The sequence below is a fragment of the Xiphophorus maculatus genome, chromosome 13, assembly GCF_002775205.1.
Source record: "Xiphophorus maculatus strain JP 163 A chromosome 13, X_maculatus-5.0-male, whole genome shotgun sequence".
In the NCBI taxonomy this organism is placed as follows: domain Eukaryota; kingdom Metazoa; phylum Chordata; class Actinopteri; order Cyprinodontiformes; family Poeciliidae; genus Xiphophorus; species Xiphophorus maculatus.
The window spans coordinates 25,867,214-25,887,527 of record NC_036455.1 but is presented as its reverse complement, the minus strand read 5'-3'; the positions used below and the strand labels follow the sequence as shown (position 1 = coordinate 25,887,527).

The following is a 20,314-nucleotide window of genomic DNA, read 5'->3' as shown; positions in this document are numbered from 1 at the left end:
CAGTTCTTTACTTCCACCTCCGTTATTACAACTAATTATTCTCATGTCCCAACCAATGAGTGGCTGGGTACCATAAAAACTGCACATTATTGTCTCTTTTCCCAAGATGACATTAAACATCTCACCTTATGTAAGAGCTGCATTAAAGCCATCTGAGGCCCTGTGATTGATTCATCACTAAACAATGCCTATTATTGGTATTTTAAGATGATAAATAAAAGCAGTTTGCAGATATATTAATCTTTATTTTCTTACGTAAACCACTGTATGAAAACTGCAATATCTGTTATGAATACTGTAAGACGCAGTATGTCAACGTTATTCATTCTGCAACTCTGACCTGTCAAACCTTTGTCCTCCTCCAGGACAGAATCACAGCCAAACGGAACGCCAGACCAGACCAAGCCAGGCCAGACCAAACCAGACCAGGTGTAGCTTCTGTGGAGAGAAAAATAACTAAGAGAAAACAAGTTATTAATAATCTATGCAAATCAGCAGCTCCACCAGTACCAACCAGTAAAACAGGATTATTATTTATGGACTTGTACAATCTGCTTATACGTTTCTTAAATTTGAATGGGAAATGTTTTGCTGCAGCTGGACTGTGTGTCTCTACAGTGAAATCTCCTCCAGAAGAGCCACCACACACACAAACACTAGATATGGGATACAAATGTCTCAAGTCATTCCTGAACCAGAGTCACCTGGGATAAGGAGAAAAGAATCAGTCTTCCAGATTTATGTTGTCTGATTAAAGTAAATTCTGGATTTCATTTGGAAATCAACCTTCCTGTGTTTGGAGGTAGAGTGTAGAAGCATAGATTTCACATTGATTCATGTCCATTGAAGTCTCCACTGTTAGTGCTGGTTCTGGTCCACTGGGGTTTTCTGAAGATCACAGTCAATGCAGCATCTAGCAGGAAACTCTAGAGCTCTTCCTGCTTCCCTCTGTTAACAAGCTGGATGGACATGCTGACCTGATTTTCCACACTGCCAAAGGTACCGACAGCTGCTTCAGTGACCATGAAGTTCCTGTTCCTGATTGGCCAGCAGACTCCCCTGACCTTTAACCCCTTAGAAAATCTCTAGGATGTAGATGAGAGACATCAGACCCACCAAGGCAGATGACCTGATTGCAGCTGTCAGAGGAATCTGAGTTTCCAGAACCTCATCAGAACCACAGGCTGCTGTCCTCCATGCCACGCTGCATCGATGCAGTAATACCAGAGGAGATCTGCCAAGTATTGAGTCTGTAGAGATGTACTAAGTTTTCAGAATCCTGTCATTTTTGCTTAAAACATGTTTTTAATTTGTCTAATATAATTTTGCAATTTGCTGAGTTGCTGAATTTGGGTTTTCTTTACCTGGAAGCTGTAATTATTAAAACTGCAACAAAAAAAGCTTGAAATATTTTACTCTACATGTAATTAATATCTATTAAATAACTGTTTCACTTTCTGACATCACTGGCAAGAAATATTGAACCTTTATGCAATGTTATAATTATTTTTAGATGTACTCGTAGATAAGCTGCTGCTTCTCTAACCAACAATACCATAAAAAACAGAGGAAAAATTAAAGCAAAAATTAATACATTCCATATGCTATTAAAGCATGGATTAAATAATAATGACCTGATTAGTTTATCTTAATTCATCACCCTAAACTAAGATGGGTGTGACTAAACAATGTGAATGAGGGAGCCGGAAACGTTCCAGCTGAACTCCTTTCAGCCACTCCAGTCGGTGCTGCACTGCCATCTGCTGTTCACATGTTAGTACAGCCGTCTTAATCAGTGCATAATAAAAGGCAGGATTCAAGAAAAATATTACTCAGACAAGTTAAACACGCAATCATACATGTTGCATGGCACATATTAAATTTTTTTTGGTTGACATAAATGTTTTCTCATTGAGTATTGTTATACACAGAATATATAGCAATAAACACATTTGTATGATTCTGAATGTTCATTATTTATTAGATGTGCCCTTGATATCTGAGCTTTTTCTAAATTATTTCATGATGATGTCAGCTTGAAAGAGAGAGAAAGGTAAGAAAGGAAGGTGATCATTTCTGGTGAGCCTGCTAACACTCTTTCCTGATATGAAGCCAAGTCTGACATTTAATATTTATTTGATGAATGAGTGTTTATGCAACAGCAGCAGCTCAACCTGTTTCGTTCAGATCTCTGATGCAGCATAACCTGCTCAGAGGGCTAACAAGCTTCCAAACTCCCTCCTCTCTCTTTTTTTTTATTCCCTCTGATTGCATAGGTGTAGTTACTCAAGGTCAATGCTGCTTTTTGCTCCGCCTATTTAATAAAAGTTAGTTCAGCACCTGCTGCTCTTCAGCCACTCTGAACACTGTCAGCTCGTCACTGGTCGAACTAGATTTCATCCGTTCATTTATGTAAAACCTTTATTTATTCATTTATTTATTTGTCTTCAGATGTAGTTATTATTATTGTTTTTTAGTTTGATTGATAATCAGATAATTGAAAACTTAATATTTTAGGTGACTCCTTTATGAATACATATCCTTTTCTCAGGTCTTTATTTATTTCATTTTTTAAAGTATTTTTGAAGAATGAGGCCTATAAGTGTGACTTTCACCATTGGATTGATTTTTGGATATTTGTCTCTTCGCTTGCTGCTGACCTCCATGTTTCCAATAGAGCTGGTCTCAGACTCAGTGAAGAATGAAAAAAATCAACTTCATGCTTACAACATACAAAGAGGTATGTTCTTATTAGGTAACTCTAGGTTATAAAATGTGAGCTTAAAGTGACCAGAGTAATTATCAGAATGTATGTATTGGCTTTAATGGTTTGTGTTTTTACTGTGAAAGTAAAACTGAACCGTCTTTTAAGGATTTCATATGGTTGTCATTATAGCTATTTTTATATTTAGTGGAAACAAGTGTAGATGGGGCAGTCTGACAATAAAATATTATAATTGTATTGGCTCGAATAAAATCCAAACCTTATTGTCATCATGACTTTTACAAAGGTACAACACGTTTAAAAATAAGCATGTATAAAAATAAGTTGACATACAAGTTAAAGGATTTTATGTTTTTTACATTTTTATTATGGCTATTTTAAGTAACCATAATAACATTTACCGGCAAACAAATCCAGTGGATAATTTTTGACCAGGAAACTAGATGCTAAAAAAAGATAAAGAACATGCTGTGCAGGTTGCTTCTGACAACATTTATATTTATGGCATGAATGAGCTTCAAAATCACATAATTTATTCTTGTGATTTTGACTAGGGAGCATTTAGATGGTATAGTATATATTTATTCAAACAAACTAATCTAAATGTTCTCTCTAGAGAACATTTAGATTCTCTAGAGAATCTAAAGAATGACTTGTTGTAAATGAGTTGTAAAGAATGACTGCACATTTCAACAATGAGGTTTTAAATCCATATCAGAATGTGTAAGGATTCCAGTTCTTTGCTAGTAACATTCTCCATGTTAAGTGAATCCACCCTCAGTGAGCTTCTCATGCAGAAATAATGACAGGAGAAAATTGTAATGTTTTGGATATAATCTGTTCAAATGTTTTTAATTTCCTTTTTTTTTTTTTTTTTTCTTCTTTGCAAAATCCTTAAAAATGTTCCAATCCATGTCACAAATGGATTATTCAGTGAGGAGAACATAATGCAGATGAGCTGAGCACTTCTATATACAAATATATCATGTTTCTTCAAAAATAATCCCAATAAAATGATAAAAACATCAAACTTAATCAACTAATGTGTTAATGATTGATTATGAAATACCTCATTTTAATCTTTTAATCTCACATTGCACCTCTGACGGTTTTTGTTGACTTTCTAATTGTGTTTCCTGGTGCTGAACAAATGAGTCATTTTGTCATGTGAATCCTTAGGCATTTCTCACGGACTTCCTTTAGCAAATGTGAACTAGATGAACATTTATAAAACAGGTTACTCTTAAGTTATACACATTAAAATAGAGTCTAAATCTGCATGTTCCTGATCCCTGTGGCTGTTTGATGAGGAAAAACAAATCAGCTTGTTCCCTCTCACTGTGGTGAGCTGATTTTCAGTACAAATAAAATTTTACCCAATCATACTGTGGTTAACACCGTCTCATTTTTGCATTCATACAATAATATGAATTTATATTAACATATTGAAAACAATATACAAATATGTTGTTTCACTTTTAACTAACTGCTGAGCAAGTACAGTGATACCTGAGGTTTTGCTGAAGCTCCTTCTGATTCATCTTCAGTATTCAGCCCTCTTAAGTTCATATCCAGCTTCTCTTCTATTGACTCTGATGAATGTAAAATAAAGTTCAACTGTCCTAGTCTGATCTTCCTGAGTTTTCCACTTTATCAACTTTTTGGTTGAGTCGTAGTTTGAAGGCAGGTTAAGAACAATCAGACTGAGCTCATCATACAAAAAGGTACAAAAGACTCAGCAGAATTATGTATATACTGTACAATGAAGACAGATGTTAATAACTGGAGAAAATGTGAAACAACAGTAATTTGACTCATGCTGGATATTTATTTAAACTCATTGAATAGATGAGCCTGAAACTGAGGAGGAAACATACATGCAGAGAGAAAACACTCCACCACTCCAGGATGTGGAATATTCAGTGCTCTCTCTCTGCTGGATGCATTCCTCTCTCTGGAGGTGAGACAGGCTGGTGAGCTGGAATGAACCGGTTCTTCTGAGATCAAGACTGAGACTCATCCCCAAACTTGATGAGCAGCCCAGGAGTGATAACAAAGGCTGGTCATGTACTGTGCTTTGCATTAAACCCACTCATCTGCCCTGACTGTCAACAGACATGACACGGAAAATGTGCAGACAAAAGAGTTTATGACCGGTTTACCTGGTCTGTTATATATTTTTAAAAGTTTTCAGATTTTGTTCCATCTCTCAATAAAGCCATGAACTTTTGTTTGGTGAGTCTTTGTCATGGAGTCAGTCGTCTGTGAACATGGAACTTTAGTGAAACTAAGCAAAGCTGAAACACCCTGAGGGAGGCTGGTCAGGAAACGCCTTTGGTTTCCCCAAAGCTGGTTTTACGCTTTCATAAAGTATAAATACCTTCTTATATTGTATTTATTTGCTAATTAAAAAATATATAATTTTATCTCTAATAAAAAATAATAATAGCTATTGACGTGTGTGAAAAGCATTACAAGCAAGCAAAGTTGTAAAGTTGTAAAGAATGACTGACTGAAACTTTAGTCCATTGTTCAGCACAAGCCCATCCATTAATGTCTCATCCCTATACTGCAACAAAAACCCGAATAAGTGGAAAATAGAAATAAGTACAATAAATTATGTTTTCTTTCACCTTGAAGAAAGCCCAACATAATTTGTTATTTTATTTTGGTTGCTGCAGCTACTAGATGCAGTTAGTCGGTGCAGGACCCACCACTGCTCAGGTCCTGGTCACCATCATGTTGCAGTCAGTGCAGCCACAGCAGTGCAGCCTCAGGCTGGTCAGATGTGGACTGCGGTCACACTTTGAATTACACATTCAAGCCAGCAGACATTAGCTTTTCTTAAAGATAGCTTCATACATGGTGCATTACGGTAGCAGAGCAGCAGGACGGCCGTTCCAGGTGAAAAACAGTGATAGTGTCAGGATCTCAGGATGTTTTGTAGTTTGATCTGATTCTAGTTTCATTATTATTCTGTGTTAGTTTCTTATTTTGATAGATCAGTTTTGTTCCTGTTTTTCTTTAGTTCAGTCCCTTCGTAGTGATAGCAGATTATATTAATTTCTTGTGTCTAGTCATCTTTAGTTACTCTAGTTTAATTATGTTTAGCTTGTTTAGCCTGTTAGGTTCACTTCCTAACAGGTTAAACAACTTCAGCCACTACTTCAGTAAATAAGATTGTTATAATAAAACTTCCACTTCAAGGTCCTCATGAAGACAAGTGGCTTTGATGTGAATCCTCAAGTTGAGCAAAATAAGCTGTAAACATAATACAAAAGTTTGAACTTGTAGTATTTTGATTGAAAGCTCAGTTAATTTTTCTTTTTGCTTAAATAAATCTTTGAAAAAATGTGATGTTTGTTGATCAATGGCTTTATGGATGTGACTCAGCACTTTTCCACTTCATCTAACACAAAACATTTCTATTATTTTGAATTTTTAGAGGCAAGTCAAAAATCCAGCTCTGCAGAGAATCCCCCTAACTCGGCACGGATCTTGTGTTGGATTATGACGGGACCCAGGAACCTGGAATCACGGACCAAACATGTCAAGCAAACATGGGGCAAGCATTGCCACCACATTCTGTACATGAGTTCAGTGAAGACAGACTTCCCAACTGTGGAGCTGAACGTGAGTGAAGGGAGGGAAAACCTGTACTGGAAGACCATCAGAGCACTCCAGTACATCCACCAGCACCATCAGGACCAAGCCAACTGGTTCCTGAAAGCCGATGATGATACGTTTGTGGTCATAGAGAACCTGCAGTACATCTTATCCAAGCTTGACCCAGAAAAACCTTTGTACCTTGGTCGAAGGTTTAAGCCTTTCATCAGCCAAGGCTACATGAGTGGAGGAGCAGGTTACGTCCTGAGCAAAGAAGCACTGAGGAGATTCGTCGAAGGGTTTCAAACAGGACAGTGTACTCACTTCTCCACAATAGAAGACATGGCTCTGGGGAAATGTATGGAGACGATGAAGGTGGAGCCAGTGGACACCAGGGACGTGAAGGGCAGGCAAACATTCCACGCTTTTCCTCTAGACCATTACGTCATACGACAACTACCAAGACCTCGGCCGTGGCATATGATCTACGACTACTATGAGCCAAATGAGGTAAGGAACACAAACCACTGGTTAAGAGGAAAGTCTAGATTTTTTGTGACAGTATCATGAAAATCATAAACTGGTTTCAACAGGGGGAAGTTACACACTCAATATATTTCTAATGGTAAATCTGACATAACAACCCAGGTAATCCACACATACAAACTAATCAACAAAAAATTGGTCCATATGTGAATCTATGTGCAATAAAGTTCAATAGTATAGTGATAAGTATTGAACACAATCGCATTACAAAAATTTATGAAATACTTTACAGAAGGTCCCAGTTGGTCCCGTCTGCTGAGAAATGAGAGACGTTCATGGCTCAGCTGGGATTTTAGCAAATTCTTCACACAAACCAGCTTCTGAAGCAACTTCTGTGCTCCCAGGTCCAAACCTGTTTCAGTCTCTGACCAGACATTTTATTATCAAACTAAACCTGCAATGCAATGTGAAAACAATGGCAAAGAAAACTAAATAGGTCTCTTTTTTTTGGTGTTTTGATGAAGTCCTGTCTCAGAAATCTTATGAGGACGCCTGGCTGTTTCTGGTTTATGATGAAATTATAAATATTTCCATATTATCCATCTAGTGGCACTGACTGGAAGATTCAGAAATTTAGAAATGCATCTGTTACTGTTTCTGTTGGTGTGTTGTAAAACTGTAAGACTCTTTCCTTTTATCAACAGAACCAATCTGTGCAAAGGTTGTCGCCTATCACTTTGTACCTGATCAGTTGATATTAAAGTAACAGATATTGATCTCCAAGTAGCAGATGGAAAGGTTTCTAAATCCTAACAAATTTCAACTGTTTTCTTGGTTTCCTCTGTCATTTTTGCACATCTATTTCTTTATGTTTTGGATACTTAACAAAATTTAACATACCGGTACTTAACATGTAACATAATTTACATTTGAACTCTTTGCGCAATTTCATGACTTGGGTTATTGCCATCATCTGGTGTGAAAATTCATATCAATGAAAATATGAAAAAAGAATATCAATGTGTTCAATGCCCGTTTTACAGACTGTGGACTGAAAAAGCACGTTGCTTTGGCCTTTCAAATGCAGATGTCTGCTTAAAGGAGGAATGTTTTACTTTTATGAATAAGCATTAATCCCGTTTGGCCCATGACAGAGTGTATGTTGGAGGATTTGCCCCTTTCTGCAACAACATTGTCTCATAATGAGATTCTTCTTCATACTGAGAAACCCTTTAGTTAGGACTAAACCAGCTCACAAGTTGCACTGAAAAAAGGACGATTGTTTCCAAAAACCGAATGATTTCAGTTGTTATATTTCCATTTAAAGCTTTTTGGCAGTGCCTTTTCTTCAAAATGTCAGTTCTTATTGCTTGTGCTGTTTCCATGTAGTACGTACGAACTTCATTCTTCATGCTGATTCCTCTGTATGTGCAGATTACTTGGGTTGTTAAAGACGTGTGAACTTTGTGTTCATGCTACGACTGAATGGAAAAAAATGAACATTTTTAAGTAATTTTTCCCACTGGATTTAGAACTCTCTAAAGTAATGAATATATTGTATTAACTTTTTCATAAACTGAACCTTAACTAAATAGAAAATAATAATCCAAAACAAGCCCCTGCTCCCAGAGGTCATTCATTCTCTGTATGATGTTTTCTGACTGCTTTCTAAATCTTAAACCTCTCACTGCATGTTTTGAGTCAAAACGACATGAAACATTATGAAACCCCTGTTTTTCAGGAAGCTGCTAAATGTTTTCTTTTTCTGTTTCCCTATCTCTACAGGGTCCAAACTGCTGCTCAGATTTTATTGTATCTTTTCACTACATTTATGCTGTTCAGCAGTATGTGCTGGAGTATTTTACCTACCATCTGCGACCCTATGGATACTCATATAGATTCTGGCCTGATGAAATAGTGGAAGCAAACAACAAAACCAATAAAGGAGGATGAGAAGATGAGTGGAATGGGAAAGGATCAAGAAGAGGGGTGAAGTGGATGAGTGGGGAGGAAAGGGCTTGGGGAGGGGGGATGTGGATTATTATGAAAAAGGTCCAGAAGCCACGTTAATGAGTGTGAAGAGGGATGACTTGAAGCACTGGGATGACACAGAAGAAGAGTTGGGGAGGACAGAGAAAACAGTAAAGGATAGATAAGAAGAAAGAAGATGAGAACGAGAGCAGACAGGTTTCTGCCGTAGACAGGTGTGGCTACAATCTGGACATTCTTCTGAGCCTGAGATAATACCTTGATGTCATTTAGTGAAAGATTAATGGAGGAATAATTAGATTTCCAACCCACCCTTCTGGTAAACTACAGCAATGTTTCATAGCTTCCAGGACAAGTAGGGAAGCAGATCAAGTCATCTCAGTCCTGAGCTGTCACGTCTCATTGTTCGTTTAAAAGCCGTAGCAACAAAACGTCCTGGAGGTAATTCTATAGCAAACATCCCTTTTGATCCTGGGATCTTTATGCTTCACTTATGACCAAAGAACGTTGCTATATATTCTTCTAATATCCAGGGAGACGATCACGGTCACCTGAAGTCCGACCTACCAAATACAATCAAAGGACACAAAAAATTTAACACATAATGGAAAATTAAACTTCTCAACTGCAACAGAAAGATCAGAACTATGAAGGACGGTGCAAACCTATTGCGACTTCTCTTAACGGAAGTGCATTGTTTTTATTTTTATTCTGTTCGGTTCCCTGTCTTGCTTTTACCAGTGTGATGGTAAATGGAAATTTTGCCATTCTAGGCCTGTTATTAATATCAGGAAAAAAGTTTGTATGTAAATTGCCTCTATTTTCATCTGCAATAAAGTAAAACAACATAAAAATGTAGGAGCACAGCTTTGAAAACAGATAAATAACCTAATGCATGTGTTCCTGCTTGGTATGTAGTTTGACTTCTGAAACCTTGGGAGGATAAACAACAAGGAGATTATATTATTAATTCAATAACAATGAGGTTATTCTAAAACTTGAGATCATTTATGGAGACGAGCTTCAGTCATCATACAGTTATTCTTTCAGTTGTATCAAATTCCCATGAAATAATTCCGGTTTTCCTGTTGACTCATGGAAACCAGAAAGTTCCTGTACAAACATCCAGTGCATGTTTGTACAGGAACTGTCTGAACATAGTGCGTAAGAAATAATAGATTTTATTTTCCTACTGACAACAAAGTAACATTTTTATGTTTTAGGTCAGTTAAAATGACCAAAGTTTCTAAAACACAAGAGACAGATTGTTTTTATTTTTAGATTTTATTTTCAACTTTTTGTACATCTTTAGGTTTTTGTTTCTGATAATGAATTCCATAAGTTATTCTTATAATTTATTTTAGACTGTATGATGTAAGTCAAATGTTCCATCAATGAGCTTCTCACAATAGTTTGCTGGGATTTTGGCGCATTCCTACTGGCAGAACCGCTAGAACCGGGTCAGGTTTGTTGGCTCCTATGGTCATGCCTGACTTTTCAACTCCACCCACTCTTTCTCTGGAACTGAGATAATCCTTTTGTGACCATTTTTGGAATGCTTTGTAGAAGCTTTTGCAAGAAGATTTTGATCTTCTTAATCCCTTGAGTATTTAATTTGATGCTATTTTTAGGGTTATTATCCCTTTTCAAACTTTGGGTTTGGTTTTATCCAGATTCCTGAGGTCTTTAGATGTTGCTTCAATATTTCTGCATCAGGTTGTTTGCCCACGATGCCTTCTGTTTTGGAAAGTGTACCAGTTCCTCCTGCAGCGAGACGGCCATTGTACTGCTGCTCCCATATTTCACAGTCCTGACTGTCCTCGTTCAGGACAGTCCTGACTGAGGACAAAACCTCATTCAGGTTTTGAACTCAGGTTTTGTAAATTATAAGGAATTATAAATTCCTTATAATTATAAATTCCTTATAATTTTAGTTGCTCTTTATGACCGAACACTTTAATTTTATCTTCATCAGACCACAAGATTCATGTTGAAAACCACATGTGGACAAAATTGTTGGTAGCAGTAGTGACCAGAATGTCCATAATGGTCACTGACATAATTGGAAAAAGTAATAATAAATATAAACTTACTGAAAATTAACCAATGAAAATCAGACAATATTTTTGAACTGTGGTTCAACTGAAACATTAAAAAAATCTAATGAAACAAACTTGGACAAAAATGATGCTACCTGCCTTAATATTTTGTTGTGTGACCTTTCAAGGCAATCAGATGATTTGTGTCACTGACTTCTCATAGGCAAATTGTTCCAACTGTCTCAGGTTTGGAAAGTGGCTTTTATTGACACGTCATAATCCTGCATGGACATGTTGTTAAAGTCTGGAATGTAAGGTCTATTTCCTGATACGAAAGATTTAAGAGAGTAAAGGTTGTTAAAGCCAAAAGTTGCACTTGTTGGATTGAGAAAGTGCAAAGTCTAGACAATATTATCACTACATAAAAAAGGTTTATTTTATTAATGTGCAAGCTATTCCTTCAGACACATACACAAGGATAAACAATAAAAGATATTTTACAATGAAGAGCTTTTCATACATCATTCACCATAAAGCTGCTGTCAACAGAAGACAAACTGAAGTACAAGTGCAAGAATGGATAAAACATGATGTAAACATTTTGTAAAAATATTAGTACTCAGACATCATCACTAGTACTCAGACATCATCACTTTTACAATAACCAGCTACAGACCAAAAACATTTCCCACACTGTAATTCCCTAAATATAAAATATTTTATATGCATGAAAAAATTGTATACATTGAAACTCATGTTCAAAGAGCAAGTAAAGGATCTCGATTCTGTTTTGCAGTTTTTAATTAGTTTAATAAATGACATAAATTTGTCATGTATTTAGTCATTTTATTTTATGAAGATGGAGACATCTGTCTATTGCCTAGCAACTATACAGAATTCAGATAAAGATAGTGACTTGCAAAAATATTCACACCACTTGAAAGTTTTTACATTTTATTAAACTACATCCACATTTATTTTCCAGGGGTTTCAGGTAAATGACTGACACATAGCAGTGCATAATTATAATTATATGCATTGTGGAGGAAACTTCCACAACCAACTTGGAGAAATGTAATGTTTCAATTGTTGATTTGTTATGTTTTTATGAAGTAAAGCACTTTGAACTGCCCTGCTGCTGAAATGTGAGGTACAAATAAACTTTGATTAATTGCTTTGAACCTCTACAGACTGATAATGTTACCCTCTTTTTTAAAAAAAAAATAGCTCATTGTCAATCAGATTGGCTTGAGAGCATCAATAAATGTCAAATTTCTCGAGGAAATTAATCTGAGATTCCCAGAATCTCAGATTAAAGTCTGGACTTTGACTTGGCTATTCTTGGCACAACTTGTTGCATATACAACATATTGGATAGACATATCAGTCTTTGATTAATATGCTTATTATTCAGGTAATCAGTTGTCTTTGTTGCTGAATCAGCGAGTCTGTCACACTAACAATCAAAGACCAGAGATATAATCTGCAGCCCAGGAGGGTTTTTTTTGCCAGTATGATGATTTTTTGGGCTAAGGCAGTCCATAATCACACAGTTTCCCACCACATGTAGCATTTTGGCTCCATAAAACACATTTTGCTGTGTCGCCTTTATGACTTGTGGAAAACTGCAATCAAGACTTCTAAATAATGCACTACTTTGTGTTGGTCTATTTCATGAAATGCTGATCAAACACAACAAGGTTTGTGTCTGTAACTGACAGAATGTTAAAGACTTCAGCTTTCAGGGAAACATGTCTGTGTCCAAGCTGCTATTGTCAGCATGGCCTTATTTAAAACCTTTTTGTCATTCAGTTACACAAAAATGGCCATTGACTTATTTTATTTATATTTTATGAAATTCCTGTATACCTGATCTAATATGTTGGTCTTCTTTGTTCTACACATTTTTGCAAGCTGGCATTACATAAAAAAGTTCTGTTTGAACTAGACCAAAGACAGATAAAGATGAAGGTTAAAATGAATTACTTTGTGTTTAACTTGACAAGAATTCAACAGATTTTCTTTCCGTGTAACATTCCTGAGATGTCTAGTCCTGAATTTGTGCTTTATAAATATAATTGAAATTCAGTGAAATGTCTTGTAACTTACTGACCCGGCTTAACTCAGCACCATTAGTGGTAAACTAGTGAAGCTTTAGAACCTGAACAAAGCTTTATGTTAGCCTGAATAGCAGGTAGAAGTTGAGACCAAAACAAGCTGAATCTACAGGTTGTATGAAGGCCAGCTCCATGACTGATGAAAAAAAAAAATACAAACTTGTGCTTAAACACAAATGTTATGAGAGTTAAGGTTCACTTAATTCTCATAATTAATAGCTAAGTCATAACTATAAGATAGCTACTTGTATCTTATAATTATATAATTATGAAATAATTTTTTTTTTTCCATTACAGTTGTGAAAATGGGCCATGTTACGAGCCTATAGAAGAACCAATTTTTCAAACCAACAGTCAGTTAACAGCCATGACAGAAAGGAACAAAGAAAGTTCAATGAAATCAGATTTCAGACAGCAGCAACATGTTACCCTCAGCAGTCAGAGGGTATTGCTTCAGGCACTGCTCTTTCACGTTGCTGATATCGAAACTGATGGAATCTGCTGGGCACCACGCCCAACCTTCCACCACACAGTCTGTTACAGGTAGACGCAGGTATTCCGGCAGTTAGCTTCATTCTCAAAGTTGTTTGTGTTGCCCTGACAACCGCCATACCAGAACTGTGCACAGGCGTTGGCCTCCGGGTCGTAGTACCACCTGATCCTGTACTGCCGACACGGACCGGGTTCAAGAGGCTGGCTGCACCCCCCACCTGGAGGATGAAGAAGATGACAACTGTTTTGGTGGATCATCACCATCACAATGTGGCAGGTTAATACGCACATAAGCTAGTTTGCAAATTAACTGGTAATATATACATTGGTCTAGATAAACCTATAGTCAACTACACCACTGCTCAAAAAACTTATTGTTCACTTCCCATTTCAAGCACTTTACAATTCAATAGTTGCAGATTGTCAAACCAGTGTGGTAGTATGCTTACTTTAACTACACCTCTGCTCCACAGTCACACACGTAAAACTGGTTGTAGTAAATTACCGGCTCAGTTGGCAGTAGATGCTTGGTGAACTTACAGCATATCTAATAGTGCTGGACAACAAATCAATAAATATGTATATCATGACAGACACATGAGCAATATCAATACATAATGCATCTGATAGAATAGTCAAGATTCAATGTATAGAACGTTCACTGAACTCTGATCCAGAACCACACAGCATTTGGGAGATGTAGGCAGAGGAAAGACTTTAAAGTAAAAATACATCCATTATACACATTTTGAGTATGACAAAAATATTATACTTGCAACATTCTTGTCAAAAGTATGACATTGTGACAAAATTGTTTTTTTTTTCATGATTAGTGATTTCAAAAAAATAAAAATCACAAAACAAAATAATGAAAATATGATTTCTAAACCTGAAAAAAAAAACCTGTAAAAATGAATCATTAACCCAGACATTTCCAGACGTCTGCAGTTCAACCATTTACTGCAGTTCCTTTGAGCGAACCACAAGCACTAGTCCAATCAAGTTTATTTGTATGGAACATTTCAGCAACATGACAGTTAAAGTGCAGTCATCAATTATGAAAAAAGCAATAAAGATTACATTTTGTCAAATGCCATCATCAGAACCACAGGTTCTGGTTCTGGGGATGCAGAGTAGACTTGAGAGGTCTGGAAGAAAAAAATGATTTTGGTCTAAATGGTGCCGTTTCATCTCGATCACAAATCTGCTTCAGAATATTATTCTCCAGGACTGTCAGTAACAACAGATCTTTGACCAGCTGTACCAGTCAGCCAACGAGGGAAGAGCGCAGCGTTCATTCAGATCCAAAGCTGGCTGCTGGTACCAAACACGGCCCCTCCTCTGGAGACTGCAGAGGACGTGTCCCAGACTCCATGTTTTCAGTTATGTTTTATTGACTTTTATTAAACTGGATCCTAGGATTGAAGTGAATTATCACTCATGGAAACCCAATGTAACATCTGTTCTCTGGGCTTCAGAGTTGTTTGCTCCTCCGTGTATAAAGTACATAAAGCTTTGTGGCCATATATGTTTCAAAGCTCAATCTGTTCAAACTTACATAAAATCTCTTCAGATTTTCTGTTTCTTTTCAGGCATATGAATTTAACCAGGGGTGTGACATGCTAGTGTGTGGTGATTCTGCTATTTACCTGATACAGGTGTCTCAGTCAGAGTTGGTGGTGGAGGGCCAAAGGTTGTATGAAAGCTCTCCACCTCACCTGACCAGTCAGTCGGACTCTGCCACTGCACCACAGAGTTCTGCCCTGGGCCCGGCTCTCTCTTCTCACCATGAGGCATAGATGATAGATCTGGCTGCTTGTTGGACGGCTTCACCGTCACCTCAGAGTCAAACTGGTTCTCATGAGGCCACAGTGACTCAGTGGGCTGTGGAGCAGGTGGCTAGAGAGAAACGGATGAGCAAAAGAAAAAAACAGTCAGATTCTGATTCATCATGTCAATCAGAATCTGTGTGTGTGGTTTGACACACACACATGAATTCTATCATCACAGCACTTCATCCATGGATAAAATAGCAACAGAGTCACAAACAGGCCCTGCCTGTTCACTGACTGCGCCCTATTATTTTTGCTTTTGCACGCCATCTGCTCTCTTTCTGTGCCACACAGGTAGGACAAGAGCAGAGAAAAGTTTCTTGGTAAAACTTAATTTTGTTGGATTAAATCATCCATCAGGTTTATCAAATTTCCATATAATGGAGAAAACAGGCCAACAGTGATGTTCCGTTTACAGTTTGTTAGACAGTTTTCCTGGTGTAATTTGATCTGTTGACTGCACCCACCATCCAATAAAAGCGCCATTGCAGGATACATTTGTTGTAGTCACCTAATCACAGTTCAGTATTTGCAGATTCCCTTATTTGCGGATTTTTCAGTGGAATTGAACTCCAAAGTAAGCTTAGAAAATTTGCTTATTTGCAGATTTTTGTATGCATGAAAAATATTGTAAAGGAAATGCAGCTTGGGAAGCTGAAATACCCAACCGCAATGTTACTTGCAGAGCAGCCAATCAAAAAGCCCCAGTCATTTTGCTTGGTGCTGATTGGCTGTACCCCTAAGAGCCAATCAGGGGGTAGGGAGGACTATTGACGTTAGCTTCTGTGGTGGTGCAGAGATTGTTTCCACTGGGCGTATTAATCCAAATCAGAAGATATTTGGTGTCTAATTATTAAAATGCATAAAAATAAAACTCACTAACAGCTGAAGATCCAGACCCAGTGAATGAAGCAAAGTGTAGAACAAGCAGCTGTTTTTTCTTCTTTTTTGTTTTTTGTTTTTAACCATGCTCTGTTCTTCCTGTTTTAAATCATTGAGCAATTTCTTCCTAAAGAACATCCATGTTGTGACTGGTGTTCTGTTCAGTAAGAGTCAGCTAGATAGCAAATTATGATTTCTATTAAATTATAGTTTAATCGTACAACACATGATCATAAATGGTGATAATACATAATATGACAGCAATGTTACCCTTGTGTTTTTTGCTTCTGGGATCTTTTTAGACTCGCCGTCTTCTGGTCCGTTCGGATGGGTTTCCACAGATGAAAACAATGATTTTGGTCTAAATGGTGCCGTTGCATCTCGATCACAAATCTGCTTCAGAATATTATTCTCCAGAACTATGTCAGAAATGAGAAAAAAAAAGTTGTATCAAAAGAAAACACATTTTGTTTCTCATGACAATAGTTAGGGTGAAAAGATGTGCAACACTGCCGTAAAAAATAATAGACCACAACGTGATGTTTTAAATAATGCCAAAATTCCTTCTAAAAACAAAGCAATAATTTATAATGTAAGGCCAGAAGGCAGCAGCCCCCAACATGAACATAAAATAGATGGTTCAGGAACCAGAGCTCCTCATTCAGAACATCAATGTCTCCTTCTGACTGAATTCACTAAAGACATTTACTGTTAAAACAAAAATTTGAAGCATTACGCATTGTTAGTTATTTCAATGCGTAATGAAATAACGCATTGAACCAATTATGGTCTTTAATTCACAAGACTTGTGAATTCCATATAATTACAAAGACAAAATTATTAGTATAACGACATTTAGGACAGCTACATCCAGCAAATCCTTGGTTTACAAAGTGCTACTATAATAAAACTGATACGTTTAAATTAATTACGAATATAAATACTCTACGTCTGTTTGCTTCTGGAATGTGTGCCTTGTGAGAGATGCTTGCAGGAAGACATCTAAGTGTGTCAAATTGGGAGCTGATACCAGATGGTCTGCAGCAAGAGTGATAACTGACGTGGCAGAATAAACAATGGATGATTAAGGGTCGGCGTTTATGAACCAGAGACAGAGGAACTGTACATGAAACCACGGATACACAGGACACAACATTGTTCTGTGGGCTCATCAGTTCCTGCATTGCTTCTAAAAAAGGAAGTAAACAAGAACTCTGAACTTTGCACTCTACATTACAGCGGCTTGTAGGTGCAACACACCGGTGACTCAAGAGAACAGAAGAAGCAGCTACGCTATGTGATTAACTCAAGATAACCAAATAGACTATGTGATTAGGACCACCCTAAGGACATAAAAAGAAAGGGTCTGGGAGGAGCTGTAACTAAAGCACGCTCCTGTCCATTCTCCTTGCAAGTAAATCTAAAACTCACTTGTCTCTCTCTTCTTTTTCAGTTTGAGAATGCTTAGGTAGATGAACCTGACAAAAACCTCCAGAGAAGAATGCTTGAATGTTTTTAGATCAAAAAGAGGAATTTGTTAAAGGAAGGGCTTTGAATGAGAAAGATGTTCAAAGTTTTGGTAGCTTAAATATACCACTATGCATGCTACTGGTAAAGTTGCTTCCATCTTATTCAATGTAAAAGATCAGATTCTTAAAAATAACTACATTAAATGCTCAAAATATGGAATAACCAAAATAAACTCCTGATGACTCCTGTTGGTCTTCTGTCTGTAGTTTTCTTAGCTACACCCAAAGTAAGAACTGATTTGCATGAGAAGTTTTTAACAACTGGACCATATTCTCTTGTGAACATCTTGCAAAACAACTGATTACATTTTACATGCTCTTACTGTTTACATGCAGTGTTGTGCTGACTGAATCAGACGTTTGCTTGAAATCTGAGTTATTCCACCTCTTACAAAGACAATGAAAAAGACTGAAGTTGGGTCTGTCCTATCAGACATCCTCTGCCTGATGCATCACAGCAACAACTTTCCAAGGAGCTCATTGATTTTCACAACCTTCAAAATAAATCTGGTGCATGTATGTGATATTTACGTTTGATTGTATTGTTTGTATGACCCTTCTAACTAATCTCATATATGAACTTCAGAAATTGTGTCTTTTTAATAGTCAACACACTTTAGAACAATAACAAGGAACTGTTGTGTATTAACTCACCAGGCAGCAATAGGAAGTCATCAATAATGTAGACATGTTCTTCTTTAGGATCAGAGGCGACAGTCTTCATCTGACTCAGGAACTCTTCATAAAGAGGATCAGTCTTGTTCACCACACCTATGATCAACACCTCAATCCCCTCTGCATGGCCTTCTGAGGCCGTCTCTTTAAACTGCACCAGATCACTCTGATCTGACTGAACATCCGTTAAAACAACAGCCACTTTCCTCACATGGCGTCGAGAGTCTCTGAACACCTTCCTGGCTTGGAGCATGGCGCTGCCGGTGAAGGTGCCCTCGCCCAGGTAGGGCATGGCTCTGACAGAAGCCTGGATCTCCTCCCTGCTGGGCTGCTGCTGCAGGCCGACCACCACCGTGCTCAGATGGCTGTAGAGCACCACCCCAACGCGGCTGGCCTCCTGGCTCACAGTGAACTGGTCAATAATCGAGTTCACAAAGTCCTTAACCACCTCAAAGTTTTCCGGCCCCACGCTCTCAGAGCTGTCAATCACAAATACCAGATCTAGTGGAATCTCTCTGCACATGACGCCACATCCTAGAACAAGGGGAAGGTTAAGGGTTTAAAACCTTTACGTACACAGAGAAGGTTAGATATCAGCAGTTTGTATCGCTATGCTCTGACTTATACAGAAAACATCAAGTCATAATTTATATCTTTCTGACTTCACTATACAGTTTATATTATAGATCAGTTTTATGTACTTGAATATTTTCTGCTAGCACAACAATAGTTATTTAAACATACACCCCTTCAAAGTTTTACCAAATATTTCCTTTATGATCTGGATGACTTCATCTCTCTGTGGAAGAGAAACAAAAAAATGTAAGAAACCCAGAAGTCCATCATTAAGTTGTCTGTCCCAGTCTGGTACTAACCGCAAGTCCTGGCTCTCCTTTTTCTCCAGGTCTCCCCTAGAGGATCAGAATATGGTTATGTACGATATCATGACTGGAATATAGGCAATAAGAAAAAAAAAAAACAAAGTTATAAATTATGTGGAAAAACACAAATACATACCAATCAGAAATTTTAGGTTGGTATAAAATGAATAAGTGTAGAAAACAGCCTGATATCATAGATTGAATAGTGATTAATAAACTGGCCCTTTAAACAAACTGAACCTGTCATGTTACCGGTTTTCCAGGAGAGCCAGGTGGTCCAAGGTCCCCCGTGTCTCCCTTTTTCCCCACATGTCCAGGAGATCCTTGACTACCCTGTAGCATAAAAGCCTTAGTTAGCATTTTGGAGCACTGGCAAGTGAACGCAGTAGAGGTCAGGTATGAACTTATTCCCACCTGCAGCCTCAGAGTTACTGTACCTTCTGTCCTGAGAGATCCGCTCCTGGAAGCCCTCTTGGTCCCGTTGGACCTTGAAAACCAGGCTCTCCCTGGAGATAAAGATGGATGAATTGGTCAGACTGTCCAACGCATCAGATCACATGGAAGACTGAAGGTCAATGGGCCAAACTGAAAAATGATTGACTCAAAATGTCAGAATTCACCACCCTGATTGGGTCCAAAGTTCTGACCTTTTCTCATAACAACATCAGACACAGAGGCTCATTCAGATCCCATTACTGTTTCCTTCATACCTTTAGTCCAGGTAGTCCTTCTCCTGGAGGCCCATGCATGCCAGGTGGGCCAGGCTGTCCTGTAGAACCCTGTAAACCAAAGATATTAGGGAAACCATTAAATGGATTTCTAGAACTTTAAAAATCAAATGAAACACTTCAAAGGGACACACATTTTTGTTATTCTCACTCTGACCTTTGGCCCAGGAAGTCCAGTTCCAGGAGGTCCTGGTGGTCCTGGTGCACCCGATAAGCCTCTGTCACCCTATCAAAAAAAGTCAACAAAACAATAAAATTTGATCACATCCACCTCATAGGCAGCTCAATTCTCCAGTATAGTAGTTTGTAAAAATACTTTCCAAACTTTATTAT

The 20,314-nt window shown here is 37.6% G+C and overlaps 2 protein-coding genes across 2 annotated transcripts in view; one reads left to right on the top strand and one right to left on the bottom strand.

Annotated features, from left to right (window-relative positions):
• Positions 1–2,367: 2,367 nt before the first annotated feature.
• Positions 2,368–9,660, top strand: c1galt1 (core 1 synthase, glycoprotein-N-acetylgalactosamine 3-beta-galactosyltransferase 1). The gene is made up of 3 exons (XM_005804503.3): positions 2,368–2,740; positions 6,171–6,841; positions 8,603–9,660. The coding sequence occupies exons 1-3, from the start codon at positions 2,590–2,592 to the stop codon at positions 8,768–8,770; spliced, it is 990 nt and encodes a 329-aa protein (XP_005804560.2). The 5' UTR covers positions 2,368–2,589; the 3' UTR covers positions 8,771–9,660.
• A 3,559-nt stretch (positions 9,661–13,219) lies between these two features.
• Positions 13,220–20,314, bottom strand: part of col28a1 (collagen type XXVIII alpha 1 chain) — a 30,479-nt gene continuing 23,384 nt past the window's right edge. The window contains exons 26-35 of the mRNA XM_023345361.1: positions 20,139–20,207; positions 19,964–20,032; positions 19,691–19,759; positions 19,506–19,586; positions 19,248–19,283; positions 19,135–19,171; positions 18,352–18,906; positions 16,439–16,587; positions 15,104–15,353; positions 13,220–13,672 (exon numbers count right to left, since the gene is read on the bottom strand). Coding sequence (XP_023201129.1) covers positions 13,500–13,672; positions 15,104–15,353; positions 16,439–16,587; positions 18,352–18,906; positions 19,135–19,171; positions 19,248–19,283; positions 19,506–19,586; positions 19,691–19,759; positions 19,964–20,032; positions 20,139–20,207 — 1,488 coding nt within the window. The 3' untranslated portion in view covers positions 13,220–13,499. The remainder of the gene's footprint in view (positions 13,673–15,103; positions 15,354–16,438; positions 16,588–18,351; positions 18,907–19,134; positions 19,172–19,247; positions 19,284–19,505; positions 19,587–19,690; positions 19,760–19,963; positions 20,033–20,138; positions 20,208–20,314) is intronic.

Bases quoted from the DNA above. Each gene is read 5' to 3' on its own strand.
- c1galt1 (XM_005804503.3), top strand. From the start codon at position 2,590: ATGAGGCCTATAAGTGTGACTTTCACCATTGGATTGATTTTTGGATAT. The intron at 2,741-6,170 runs GTATGTTCTTAT...TTGAATTTTTAG, and splicing joins TGCTTACAACATACAAAGAG to AGGCAAGTCAAAAATCCAGC. The intron at 6,842-8,602 runs GTAAGGAACACA...CTATCTCTACAG, and splicing joins ACTACTATGAGCCAAATGAG to GGTCCAAACTGCTGCTCAGA.